Source organism: Sitodiplosis mosellana, unplaced genomic scaffold (assembly GCF_009176505.1).
Source record: "Sitodiplosis mosellana isolate CC-2019 unplaced genomic scaffold, AAFC_SMos_1.0 Smas_scaffold_3, whole genome shotgun sequence".
In the NCBI taxonomy this organism is placed as follows: Eukaryota; Metazoa; Arthropoda; class Insecta; order Diptera; family Cecidomyiidae; genus Sitodiplosis; species Sitodiplosis mosellana.
Genome location: NW_022595246.1, coordinates 10,709,136 through 10,723,406, shown reverse-complemented (window position 1 = coordinate 10,723,406; position 14,271 = coordinate 10,709,136). Strand labels below are relative to the sequence as shown.

General features: G+C 39.3%; 2 protein-coding genes across 3 annotated transcripts; one reads left to right on the top strand and one right to left on the bottom strand.

Moving 5' to 3' along the window:
• The first annotated feature begins 214 nt into the window (after nt 1-214).
• Nucleotides 215-1,901, top strand: LOC129566148 (prostaglandin reductase 1-like). Of its 2 annotated transcripts, XM_055441787.1 has the most exons (4): nt 227-311; nt 370-614; nt 796-904; nt 984-1,901. In XM_055441787.1, exons 2-4 carry the CDS (start codon nt 455-457, stop codon nt 1,783-1,785), a joined length of 1,071 nt encoding a protein of 356 aa, XP_055297762.1. In that variant the 5' UTR covers nt 227-311; nt 370-454; the 3' UTR covers nt 1,786-1,901. The 2 variants fall into 2 exon arrangements, with proteins under 2 accessions (XP_055297761.1, XP_055297762.1); XM_055441786.1 differs by having other exon boundaries at nt 215-614.
• A 16-nt stretch (nt 1,902-1,917) lies between these two features.
• Nucleotides 1,918-13,872, bottom strand: LOC129566134 (uncharacterized). Its single transcript, XM_055441761.1, has 9 exons — nt 12,791-13,872; nt 11,407-11,850; nt 10,591-11,330; nt 9,768-10,476; nt 5,712-9,599; nt 5,278-5,632; nt 4,394-5,185; nt 4,032-4,323; nt 1,918-3,953 (listed from the first exon to the last, which is right to left on the bottom strand). The coding sequence occupies exons 2-9, from the start codon at nt 11,830-11,832 to the stop codon at nt 2,024-2,026; spliced, it is 9,132 nt and encodes a 3,043-aa protein (XP_055297736.1). The 5' UTR covers nt 11,833-11,850; nt 12,791-13,872; the 3' UTR covers nt 1,918-2,023.
• Between the last annotated feature and the right edge of the window lie 399 nt (nt 13,873-14,271).

Genomic DNA, 14,271 nt, shown 5'->3' with positions numbered 1-14,271 from the left:
TTTGAAAAAAATCACTGACCTAAAAATAGCCGTTATCATGGTGTGTCATCATAATGGTACGTTGATTATTATCATCGATAATATTTCATTTACGAACCATAAATTTCGAACAAAAATGTGTTTTTTTCTTCTGCAGTGTTCAGTTGTCAAAGAATTCGTATTTATTTTAAACGGTCATGCTATGTCCAAACACACCTTCTGTCATGTCATTCATTCGGATTTCATTCCAAGTTTGATGGGTTCTGGATAGAATGAAAGAATCATGTGTACGTGCTTTCCGAAGTCACTCAACTCTGACAAACCCGTATTTGGTTAGCAACATCTATCTCGCTGTGAAAAAAATAATCCAATTAATTTTTCGCCAATTAGAATAAAAATCACTGCGCAGTTTTAGCTTCCCATTAGTTGTTCTTAGACTCGCAACAGACACGGACTTCGAGTCAGAAGGTTCAAAATGAAGTTTACACTACTAACGATTTTAAGCTGTTGCTTCGTATTCGCTTGTGCAAAGCAGCAAGCAAAAAAGTTTGTTTATGCTAAAAAATTTGATGGCTTACCAAAAGTCAGTGATTTTCAATTGGAAGAAGAAACGTTGCCAGAGCTGAAAGATGGAGGTGTGTGCATTTTAATTCTATAAATATTCAGATATTTTAATCAAATCATAAAATTCAATTGTGTTCACTGAGACTATCGGGTAGATTTTTTGCACCAAGTTTTTTTTTTAGTCTGTTGAGTGTGTGTGTTTTTTCCAACCGTTCTATGGATTCTTTACTTCTTCTTTTATCCTTCTATTAGACGTTTTGGCCGAGGCATTGTTTTTAAGTGTGGATCCGTATATGCGATCGTTTGGCGAATTTCTTCCAGCTGGTATGGGAATCACGATGCCCGGCGGTCAAGTTGCAAAGTGAGTTTCTCAATTCAAAAAATTGATAGAAAATTGAAAAGATTTGTGTGTTTTTTTTTTCAATTCAATTTTTACGCAGAATAATTGAATCGAAAAATGCGGATTATCCAAAAGATGCCATTATTTATGGATCATTAGGTTGGCGCACGCACACAGTTTTCAATCGCAATGTTACACAAGATCCGTACTCAATTCCAACATACATTTTGCCATCGTTTGCCGATCTTCCTCGCAGTCTCGGCCTTGGAACATTGGGTATGCCAGGTAATACGGCTCAATTTGGTTTATTAGAAATAATTCAACCTAAAGCGGGTGAGGTTCTGGTGGTTTCTGGAGCAGCTGGAGCCGTTGGTAATTTGGTGGGTCAAATTGCCAAAGCAAAAGGATGCAAAGTTATTGGCATTACCGGTAGCGATGAAAAATGTAAATGGCTTACAAATGATTTAGGTTTTGATCATGCTATCAATTATAAAAACGAGTCGGTGAACGATGTTTTGAAGAAGTATGCACCACAGGGTGTTGATTGTTACTTCGATAATGTTGGCGGTGAAATCAGTTCAACCGTTATAAATCAGATGCGAGATTTTGGCCGGATCGCTGTATGTGGATCGATTTCATCGTACAATTTACCATTCGGTCAATGGCCACAAGCCACAATCATACAGCCAACAGTCGTTTTCAAACAATTGAAAATGGAGGGCTTTCTCGTTCAACGCTACTGGTCGAAATGGTTCGATGGCATTGCACAGTCGAAACGGTGGATTGACGAAGGCAGATTGAAATATCATGAAACAATTACCGAAGGATTTGAAAATATGCCACAGGCATTCATTGACATGCTTCAAGGTAAAAATTTCGGAAAAGCTGTGGTCAAAGTTTAGATTGAAAATAATGAAATAAGTGGAATAAAGGTTAAAACGACTCATTTGTTTGAAAATTATTTTATTAAAATATTTGAAAGTATAAAAAATGAATTTTTTTTTGTTGAAAATGAATAAAAAAACATGTCAAAATGTATCGAAAAATGAATAAAAATGTTTTTATTAATGTCCATAAGCTATTTCAAAATAAAGTAAGTAAACATGTTGTTTTTTTTGAGAATGCGTTGAAATACTGGAGCTAGTCGTCGTGTTCATCATCGTTAATGTCAGCGATGAGTTTGGTGCTGCGTTCCAAAATTGCAGCGACATGCGACTCCTTAAGCAGTGTTTGATGATGAGCTTCAACCAATTTGACGGCCAGATCAACTGGATTATCTTGGAATTTGCATTGACCAACACGACTTGCGATCGCTTCTGAATATTGCCGTTTCTCGATCGGTACATATCCCTTCGTTTGGATTATACCACTTTCGAATGCTCGTTCCAGCTCCTTCGTTCTCGGCCTTGGAATAAGACCCATGAAATCGCAGTACGCATTCTGCTCATCTCCACTCTCAAAGTACATCATTCCTGCATACACACCGATCTGAACTTCATCTTCGATGTCAATGAGTTCGGTTTCATCCTTTCCGGTTACCATCAGATTAATGTCGTCAAGCAAATTGCTGTGCATTTTGTTTATGCGTGGCCGGTACATGAATAGCGTGGATTTTCTGCTCTTTTGAAACGTCGAAAATAGACGATTGCATTCATATGAGCTCAACAGTACCAGAATGTCGGTATTCTTTGCATGTTCGATGCGTGCAACCCACCAAACGGGACGTAAGAATTCGTCACACGACTGCGACAGACTGTCGATCACCGTTTTAAAATCCTTTGTGACAAATATGTGCTTGGCCCAGGCCTCTTTGTTATCCCTCCTGTAATGCTTGAACATTTGCGTGTGTCCGAGGCTTGCAGCGATGGAAATCAGAGAACGCTGTGTCTTCATGTATTCCTCAGTTGCACCATTCAGAATGAGTTTTTTCAAACTTTCATCGAAAATTGGTGTTGCTGCTTTAACCGGTGGTGGTCGTTCAATTTGGCGTTGTTCTTCGATTTCTTGCTCTAATTCTTTTTCTTGTTCTTCGTCCAATGCATTGGAGAATTTCTTCACATCCGGTGCCAGCTCATTCAATTTCTCGTCCACATTGTCTTGCATCTTACGTATGAATGATTTGATTTCTTTGTTGGCTCGGGATCGATGTTCGGACGTGATATTATCGAATTTCGACCACGCTATTTGTGTGAGCAATGCCTCTTCTTTGTCACCGTACATATCAATCAGGTTGACAAATTCATCGTCGACACATTTCGCGTACAACTGTTCCATGGAGCTGTCATCATCGGTTGTATCATCATCAAACAGTTTGTGTCCAATCAATTTCTTGGTGTAGTTCAATGCGGCCGCTGTCCAGTGCACCATATTTGCTGTTTCCAATTGCTTGCTGTTGCTACTGATGAATTCGATGACATTTTCATTTGTAACGGGATCTTCGGCTGATAGATTGCACCGTTTGCGTATGCGAATATCAGCTTCACACGATGCCCAAAAGCAAATCGAATGACTTGTACCCAATTGGCGCATTCGCATGCAAGATTGCACGGTTTTGTCACGTGTTATATCGCCCGATAGTGTTGCACAGCCTTTCCAATTCAATGGAAATTTCAAATCCGTTCCACGAGTATGAACGTCATCCAAATACACCAGGCATCGGTTTAAATTCTCACGATAGACCGAACAATCGAATTCGGTGACTGTGCCATTGCGATCGATGGTTTGTAAAATGTCACGTGAATCAAAATAAACAGCTGCATCGTAGGTTGCTTCTGGTGTCATCTTCAGCCATTCGGTGGCCACTTGTTCGTTGGACAATTCCAGCATTAACGCACCAGAGTCCAAAAGAACGGGGATTTTGCGTTCTGTCAACCGCTCCAGTATTTCCTTGGCGCTCACATTTGTCGGCAAACTTTCGTACGATTGATTTTCCGGCTGCAGCAATATTTGGCGCACATTCTCATTCGTACTTTCGAGTTCGTCGAGATCATTTTGAGCGATTGGCATTGGAAGTAGGTTTTTTGTGTCATTTGTACCACTGAATCCGGTTACACGATGCTCAAGTTGATCACTGTAATAGTTGGAAACATTACAATTGTTTATCCGAATGCGTAATGGAAAATTGGTTAATAAAATGAACGTTGTTTACCTGCACAAGTCCCATGTGGTGCACATCAATTTTTGCTCGAAAATTTTCGCTTCATACGGATAGACCACGTTATCCAGCCAGAAATCAATTACATGCATGTTAAAACGTAACATTGGAAACAGCAATTGATCACGTTGATTGGGATTGTCCAAATTGATGCCCGTGTATTTTGAAATCGTACCATTAACCAATTTTCGTGGAATGCTTTGTATCCATTTCCCATATATTGAACCTGGATTCTGTTTGTTCTTCAATATTTCGAATAATTGATGCATTTGGTCATCGTCAAGGCCTATAAAACAAATCAAAGTATGAACTTTTTCGTTGCATTTTCCTCGACGCAGAAATAAGTGAAGTTTTACCTGAGTAGTAATAGCTGAGTTGAGTAAAGCAGATCGCCACATCTGGATGACCGAATTCCGTCATATCTGCTGCCACATCTTTCGCTTTGAATGGGATTGCCATTTTCCGTTGACCTTTTTTGTCGACACCGTAATTAACGCGCCATCGCTTTGTCAGCGCCAATTTAAGTACTTCAAACCGTAGCAAACCGCTTAAAATCATGAGAATATTTTGCTCGGCCAACGAGAAATTTTCAATCAAATGCGATGGTCTTTTGTCAAGCGTTTTCTGTGTGAGGATATATTTCAAGCATTGTTTCGATGGATCACTAATTTCTGGAATTTCATCAATGCTACCACCAATGAAATCTTCGACCAGTGCGGCTTTCAGATGATCAAAAATTTCTTCATCGATAATACGGCATGGCGTGAAAATATCGGACCGATGGTTGACATGCAATGCTCCGAAAATGTCTTTGTTTCTCATGTAATTATCATCAAACTCGATCTTTTCTTTACCATATTTCTCGTACAGCGTTTTCATGTGTATCGGAATTCGTTTGAGACAGGCTTGAATGACAGACCATCGTAGTGATCCACCATCTAGCAGTCGCTGATTGCCTACGGTGTATATTAGCTGATAGTTTGATTGTAAAATTGCATCCGATTCATCCAATATGTTTCGAACATTTGCATTGAGCCATTTGTGGACGTGCAAAAAGTGTTTAGCCGCTTCGATTTCACCCTTTTGAATTGACTCGTACGCCTTCAATTGCATCGACAACCGATATTCGGGCAAAGTTAGAATGACACCTGCAGCAGAGCAGCATTTCATATTGAATTAACATTGTGATCGAATTAAGAAGCAATTTTACAAGCCATGATTCACTTATTGTTAGCCTTACCTTTGTTCGTTTTGCATTCTTCATAAATTTCTGGTATATGCTCGACATACTGAACGATTGGCATATCTCGACGACAGGGAAAGGTGTAAATTCTGCGATTCAATAGACCGCCCAAATACTGGCGCAGAAACTTTTGATTTCTCGAAAATAATGACTTCAGTACAGTGATTTGGCATGCTTGATTGCCATCAGCTAAAATGGCAGCTAAAATTGGGACAATCACAGCCGTTTTTCCTTCGCCCATGTTCAATTGCATGACCGAGTGTTTTGCATCGACACCCGGCTTCTTTGGTGGTTCAATCATTTGTTCGGCCACTTTAATTTGAATTTCTCGGATCGTTAAGTTTTGTTCCACCTAAAAATTCAAACCAATTCCCAAATAGAATTCGATCCAACAGAATGAAAAAACACAACAAAAAATGAAAAGAACCTACCTCAAAAATCAACCATTCGGGACGTTCACTCGGTTTCCAATTCACATGCGGCACATTTTCGAACTCTCTATCCATGTCGGCTTTGAGATCAGGTCTTTGAGAATAGTGCTCAATGCGTTTGTCGCGTTGTTCTCGAGCAATGGTCACAGCCCAGGCACCGATTATCGTTGTTAATGGATCATCTTTGTCGGTGGTCAATATTTTTGGCAACAGCATACTTGGCACCATTCGCGGAAACAAGCCAGCTTGAACTAAATGTTGTGATTGATCAGACGTGAGACAAAGCTCAATAAATTTCCACCAGTCCTCTGCCGAGTTGGACAGCTCTTGTTCATTTTCAATCCATACTGCTTTAGCTTCATCCATAACATTGTTTGGTATGTTGACATTTTGTCGAATTTTTTCTTCAAAATCGATTTCATATTTGGGCCAATTTTGCGGTTGTGGCTCCACAAATGGACAGTATTGTCCCAACACAACATAAGGAGTTTGTTCTGGCAATGATTTAAAACGTTCATGAATTTTCTCGATGAACTCATTCAACTGGCGATTCTCATTCCAAATGCTAAGCTGGTTGTTAACCACTATATTGGCGTTTAAAGCATCAACATCGCAAAATTCATCGGTCAAATTAACCCAACTGCATGGCCAACTCTCTTCAATTTTCGCTGCCAATCGATCAACAATCGTATCTACTTTGAGTTCATCTTCATTACCTTTGGCATAATTATCATTGTCGTCACCTGTATAAATCAAGTTTCTTAGTACGCTGTGCAATTGACTGACACTGTATGTGCCCGATGCTAACTTATATTCGGCAATTGGTGGTGGCTTGATGTCTTCGAATAAATTTGAATTCATGGCAACCGCTTGTAATGCCAAAATCGCTTGTCCGAACTCTTTATTTTGATGAGAGAATAGGGTTAATATCAAAACGATCTCTTCGTTGTTCAATTCTTGCTTTCGAATGGCATCGTATAGGGAAATCCACAAGTCGGGGAACTCTTCGTAAACGCTGTGATACAGAATATTTGAGATGCATCCCTTCGAAGTGATGCCCTTTAATTGGCGTCGATTGGTCAAGCACTGCATCCAATTCGGTTTTGGCACTCGGAAGCTGTTGGTGTGATACAAAGTGGACACGATGCCAGTGTTGGTGGAGAATGAAAATGGAACCGAATCGGGCAGCGATGTTTTCAACTCTTCGTGTTCAATGAATGAATCAGACACGCGCAAATTGGGCTGCAATGGAAGACACCGCCAATATTCTCGTTTATTGAGCGTCAATTCAGTTTCAGTATCTAGCTTTTCCGATGATGCATTGGAATGAAGTCCATGCAAACGTTGACTATCCTCAAGAAGCTTTTTTACAACGAAAATGAAGGAATCCTGCGCAGAACGCGGTGGAATATATTCTGGCCATGTGATACATTGATGATAACCATCCATTTTTCGAATCGGTGACAATGCCGCAATTCCATTCAACATTTTGATTGCTTCGGTTTCGTACGGAGATGATGACCATGCAAAAGCGGACTGAAGAATTTGTAGTGCTCGTTCTGTGCCAGACATTCTCGTGAACGGTTCAATTTCACCGTGTGACGTTATGGCATGTAAGTAGGCGAGATAAAACCAAGATTCATGACTGCTATTGCTGGCTATTACCTGACGGACAATTTCATCAACTTGATACTGGAAAAATGGTGGGCTTCTGGTGTTGTTCTTAGTTTCAATATCTACGGAAACATGCAAATCCGTGCATTCACTATGAATTTGTCCGTTTGGCATCAATAGTATTTTCCGTTTGGTAGACGATCCGGAATCGCTTTCCAGCACTAAACCATAGTTGAGTCCATACAATGTGCCAATATTCTGTGTGTCACTGATGCGCATTTCACTGAATTCAACCGATTCGAAGTGGAGCCCTTGTTCCTCGTCTTCATCTGAACAGTCAATTTTGAACTTCAATTTCATTCGTAGCAAATCAACGCTAATCACATTCGCACTTTCCTCCATCACATGAATGTATCGTTGATGCTCCAAACGTGACAGTCGCTTCACGATTCTTCTGTAGCTCATACTCTTTATGTTCAGCATTCGTTGCTGTGTTCGCATATCAATCAAATAACTCGTATTCAAGTCGAGTCGATAATCGACTTTGGCCTCTTTCGATGCGAATCTTTGGCCGAACGTTCTTTGCCGAAATTCAATGTAATTTCCATCCTTGTTCCACCAATGGCTGTAGTTTTGCACAAGTAAAAATGGAAATTCGCCATACATGTTTTTATGATGGATGAGCTCACGATCTGAGCCGTTTGCATTGCGTTCCGTTATGATGATGCTATCGTTAAACTTTTGGAATTCGTACCGAAATTCGGTGTTCCGTTGAATTGTGCAGAACCGATGTTGAGCATTCGGTTGAACCTCGAGCGCTACGTTTCCAAACACACGCTGATATGATTCATCCTGCATAATTTCAATTGGTAGACGTGAGATTGGCCAACCATTCACGAGAAACATGCCAGTGATGATATCAATGGTTGCAGTAGCTTGTACCGTATTTATCATCGCTTTGAATTCACATGTATTCAGAGATTCGGGGTAGAACTCAATTTTTCTCGTGTTTCTTTCCGTTTCGATGGCATCGCACCAATGCATTTTAATCACTTCAAACACTTCGTAATCGTCTTGTGTTATCAAGTCGCGCATTTTTGGTTCCAAATTCAGGCCACACATTTCGACAAGTCGAAGAAACATTCGCAGATTCGATGGCAATTGATCCTCATTGATTTCGTACAGCAATAGATTGTTTCGCATTGAAATGATGAAGTGTAACCATGATTTATGCGGTCGTTTTAGATCTTTGCCAATTGAGAAAATCTTCTCGTAGTGTTTGTGCTTTGGAAAAATGGAAAAGGTTAGGCTTCCCGTAATTGCAACGTAGATGAGTTTTAGGCGTAAGTCCCGTTCACTTGCTTCGGTCGGATTCTTTGCTTTATGCATAACATCGAAGATTTTATCAATCCAATCCCAAACAATGCCTCGGATGCTGATCAAAAGTCCAACAATTTCATCGGCCATTGCGCCATCGTCGTTGATCTCGAAGATGCGAATCGATATCAATGTGGCCATGACCAATTTAAATGGGTGCATCCAATTATCCTTCTGTTGGTTGACAAATTTTCGGAGCAGTTCAATCATGGCCGAACAAAATTTTGAATCGCTGAAATCGCTGTGAGTTTCACGCACACCACATTCCCACAGAGTTTGCATAATCAGCGACAAAACCGATTCCTTCTCAAATGATAACGCTTCCGTTTCAATCATTGCGAACAACTTACGTAGCTGTAATCGATGACCATCGGCTCGAAGCGCGCCAAAATGTTTGTATTCAGAGAGTGATAGGCTCTGCGGACATTCCGATTGACGCGACAGTACTTGGTTTTCCGTGTGCGATGTGCTGTTCAAAGTCCATTGCAGGCCAGCGTACTCGCCATTCGTTTTGAATGTGCACACATCCTGAATGGCATCATCGGGCAGTGAGGTTGGAATGGCTTCGTTGAGTACATGATAGGTGCAATTGAATGAATTTTGTACGTACAACCGTTTGAATGGCTCATCAACATGAATGTACTCTAAGCGACGTCGTTTTGTGCTACCCAGTGTCACAAATTTACTCTCCGACTCGTTGAACTGGGAAATATCATTGAACTCGACCCAATTGCCTTTGATATTCAGAATACTGGGCTTTCCAGCACAAAACTTGACAAAGCCGTAGAGAATGTCTCGCAAGTATGCAATGGTGTCGGGGATTTGGAGCTCAAATGCAATGGCCAACTGTAGATAATCTTCTTTTGGCAACAATTGCTCGTACTGCTCTATTCGTACCTGAGGATTTGAGTTAAATTGATATGTATCAATTGGTCTGTTCAAAGATTTGTTTGAATTTTAAATTCTGACAATTTTTTCCTTATTTTATTTGATTGCCAAAGGTAATGAACGTATTCAAATTGGTTGTCCAACCGATTTGGATGTTTATTTTCCATAGAAACGTACCTTTTTGGCATCATGATGTAAATGGCATCGTTTACATTTTCCAGCATGAAAAGTATCGCCAGAGCTGTCAGTTAGAAACGTGCATCCCAATCGATTTGCTTGCTCACGGATCTTTTCCACTTTTTCACGGCCTTGTGACCATCTCGCCTTCTGACTTTGTATATTGGCTTCATCCAATTTCAAAATTTCATCTCGAACTTTCCTGATTTCAGCATTTTCACGTGCGAATTTCACCGAAAACGATGCTTCACTCACCATTTTTTCTTCGATCAAACCCGGATTGAATGCACTTTCGTTTCGCATACGGAAATACTTCTCCAAATGAAGTGCCGTTTCCATATCAATGCGTTGAAGCAGCAACAATGATGAGAATATATTGGAATTAATGCAGCTACGGTGCTTTTTAAGCAATGGATATTCCATAGTTGCGCGGCGATCTAGCACTGCAATCAGCTTCAAATGGACCAAAATCAGTCTGCTATACATTACCGGATCTCTCTTATACTTTTCTTCGGCATACTCTCTGTAGTCGATGAGCTGTTGACGCATTTCTTGAGCACACATTTCTTCGTCTTTTCGTGACATCTCGTGTAGAACATAGTTCTCATATCCGATCCAATAGAATTTTTCATCGTGACCAGCGGGTGCATGTGCTTGAGAACCAGTATGGCGTCGATTTTGGTAGCGTCGATAAGGCTTCACGCTATACCTAAAAAGAATATTTCAGTCACATTATTAGAAAAGAATCAATTTTCTAAATTTTTTCGGTTCAATTGACTCGTTGATCCAATGAAAATGCCCAATAATGCAATGAATACCTTACCTGGAATGACTTGCGCTTTGTGGCATTTCTGTCAGTCTTTCACCCAAATACTCGCGTAGCCTTGGCATTGTGTGGCAGGTGTCTGCCTCGAAATTCAAGTCTCTCAATGGACGCAATCGGGACTTTTGTTCATCTTCAAACTGAATTCGTTGAATTCGATCGTTTATTTTCGAACGAATGACTGCAATGGTGTGCTTTGCATCATCAATCGATACATTATAAAACTCGTTATATTCTAGAGACTCAGCAATACTGTCTGGCACATTTTCGGATAACTTTTCAATGCGTCGACCCAATTTGGCAATCATTTGCGATAGTAAATCGATATTGAACGTATCACATTCTGAATATTTGTAAGATGTACACATCGCGATTAAAAACTTCAGCATCACAATTTTATAGATGAATTTTCCAGTTTCAGGACCCAAATGCATGGTTAGGCTGTGCTGTAGCATCACTTTTACACTCATGTAAACGGCACATCTTTGAAAGTAGTTGACTTTTGTTTCACCAACTTTGACGTCTCGAACCTTTTTCGTGATAATTGGGAATTCTTCTGGCGAAGCCGTTGTACTTCTTTCATTCGTTAATACTGTCAGAAGCCACTTGGATACATGGTTCCGTTTTTTGCTCTCTTCAATCGGTAAATGTTCACACAGTAAACACAACTGATTTGCAAACTCTTCCGAGCGTAACATTTGCGAGAAATCCACTTTGACTGCATTCTGCGGATAGTTGTACTGTACGTACCAATTGTAATGAGTTTTAATGAATTGCTGTATAGAAAAAAAAAGAATCAAAGCCCAAAAAAATTACCTCAATGTCACTGTCATGCTCATAAATCTCGCGTGAATGTAATCTACCCGGGAATGTGGCCACAATGGTGTTGGGTGACAGTTCGCCATTCAATTTTGCATCGGTTAAAACGTGAATCATGATGACACAGTTTTGTCGGCGTACAAACATGGCAAATGTATCACCTGGTTTCAAACTAGCGATCTCTTCTGAGATAACGCTTTCTGTGCATTCAAGATTGATCCTCTTTAACCTTTCGAACAATTCAACCGTTTTTGATGGTATCCATTCCGCCAGATTTTCAACATTTTCAATCATTCGCTTCATCAATGTTTCTCCATCTTCGAGGTGATATGGATTTTCTTGCGGCAACCACCGTGATAGAATCACATGGTGCAATAGTTTGTCCTCTGAATTTGAAGCGTCCGATTCAGTATTCTCATCCATTTTCGAATGCGGTTGAGCCTGTTGATAAATTGAGAAAACAATTGTACTGGCATTAAACTCCAAAGGAAAAAAAATTGTTTCCAGATAACGTTATCATAGGCGAGCCATTCAAAGAGGACTTATTGATTTTATCAAGTCAAGTGTACATTGTAAAACTTTTGACCTAATGGCATTTTCTCTTTATCATGAGACGATGCAGCGCTTCATAACAATGTAATATTTTATATTAACGGCAATTTATTGAACATATCCCGATTAACGATAGCAAATGCTCAAAGCCGGACAAAAATAAAAACGTTTTTTATCATGTTACCTGTGCTACATTTATATAGGTTGGATTCTTTTTTCTTTGTGTGCCATTGTTATAAACGAATTCTAGAATATTGTACTGAGATTGTTTTGAAGTGATTTACTCATTTGAATATCACACAACCAAGTATGGTTCAGTATCCAAAAAAGCGATGAAATTATCTTGCACGTAGCAATGCAGATTTCAAGTTCTACAAGGTTAAAAGTTTTGAAAAAATACTCAGTTTACATTCTAAACGCTCAAAAAACCTAACAAACGTCACTGCGTTCGAATGAGCTGTGCGCGCAGTCAATCCGTTATGCTTTTTTATGGATTCTTGGAAGCGAACAGTGAACGAACATAACGAATCATTTTATGAGAATTAGTGGAACGAAAATGGCGGACAAATTGTCGGAGTCGGCATATTTAATGTCTTGAATTTCACAACAACTAACAAAAACTAGCGTCATACCTAACAAAACACTGATTCGTCCGAGAAATCACGGAATAAAAACTTTAGTTTTAAGTGAAAGAGAATTTGAAATTTTTTCAACATAACACTACAATGACTGATGTCAATCTGTATGCTTTTCATCGACTGATGTTCAATATCGAGAAAATGACCTCATCTACATAATTTAATACAATTTAGAATCAATTTTTACTTACGTTATGCTCACTGGCAAACCAATTGAACTTTATTCGTTTCTGATAGTAATAATTCACTGTTTCACCATATACAGTTTTCTAATCGATTATTATTATATTGTGTATTGTTTATAAGACTAAAACTGAAGTCGAATTCTAAAGTGTGTTGTATCGTTATGCATTCAAGCAATGTCGTTCATCCACCGAAAACTGTTTGTGACTGATTGGTTGGTGTGCGACAGAATGAAAGTGAAACACAAAAAGAGCGGCAGAAATCTACACGAAATCGTCGCAAGGATCCATGCAAAATCGGTGTCCGTCAATTGTTTATCACACACACACACACACGCACGATCGAAGCCACAACACGATTCGCACTGTATACACAATTTTTCTAACACTTGTTTCCATTTGCGTGCGAGTAGTGCACACCGACTGAGTCACAGTAATCGGTCTGTCTCGTGTTTTTGTTTCCTCTTCATTCGATACCAAATGAATGTAACTGTTTATCGCTGTTTGTTCTTTGTAAGTGTTTGTGGTGTATGAAAAATCACTGACAATGACTTGTTGAACATTCCGGCCGGTATTTTATGAAGTAAAACGAATATAGAACTGAACGGATGCATGAAAGATTATTATTATTTTCAAATTCACTTTTGCGCAGAATTATCGAATCGAGAAATGTCGCTTATCTTTATGATGCTATTATGCACTAGGTTGGTGCACCATTTTCAGACCGAATGTGATTATCTCTCCATTCCCACATACATACGCCGTCGTTGAGCTCAATTTTATTTATCAGGAAAATTCCAAGCTAAAGCGGGCGAGTGCTGTATTGGCAGCCGCTGGAGCTGTTCGAAATCTGGTGGATCAAATTACCAAAATAAAAGGATGCAAAGTGATTGAAATTTTCTCGGAATTGCTGAATGTGAAGGCAAATGTTATTGTACTACAATTGATTCAGGTTTTGATCATGCTATCTTACAATTGAACCGAGTCGGTGGGCGGATGTTTCGAAGAAGAATGCACCACAGGGTGTCGATTGTTACTCCGATGATGTTAACGGAGAAATCAGTTCGACCGTTATAGATCATTTATGAATCGATTTAATCTGGTCAAAAGCCACAATTGGACATTAGACAGCCAACAAATAGACTGCCAATAATTATTTTCAAACAATTAAAAACGGATGGCTTGAAAAAATTGAAACGTAAGTTAAACAGTTACGAATGGATTTGAAATAACGCTACAGGTATTTATTTTCAAGGTAACGAAAACAACGTTTGAAAAGGCAATTGTTAAATTGTGATTATAATAATTTGGACATCAAAACCTGAATGTATTTCATTAATCCAATAAAATTTACAAATTAAAAAAAAAATTAACTCCAACTCAATAAATCACTGTGATTTCCAAATGAGCATACTCAATGTGACAGTTTTATCACGATGTTTTCATTTGAATAAATGAATAAAGCGAAGATATAAAAATAGCATTTTCCC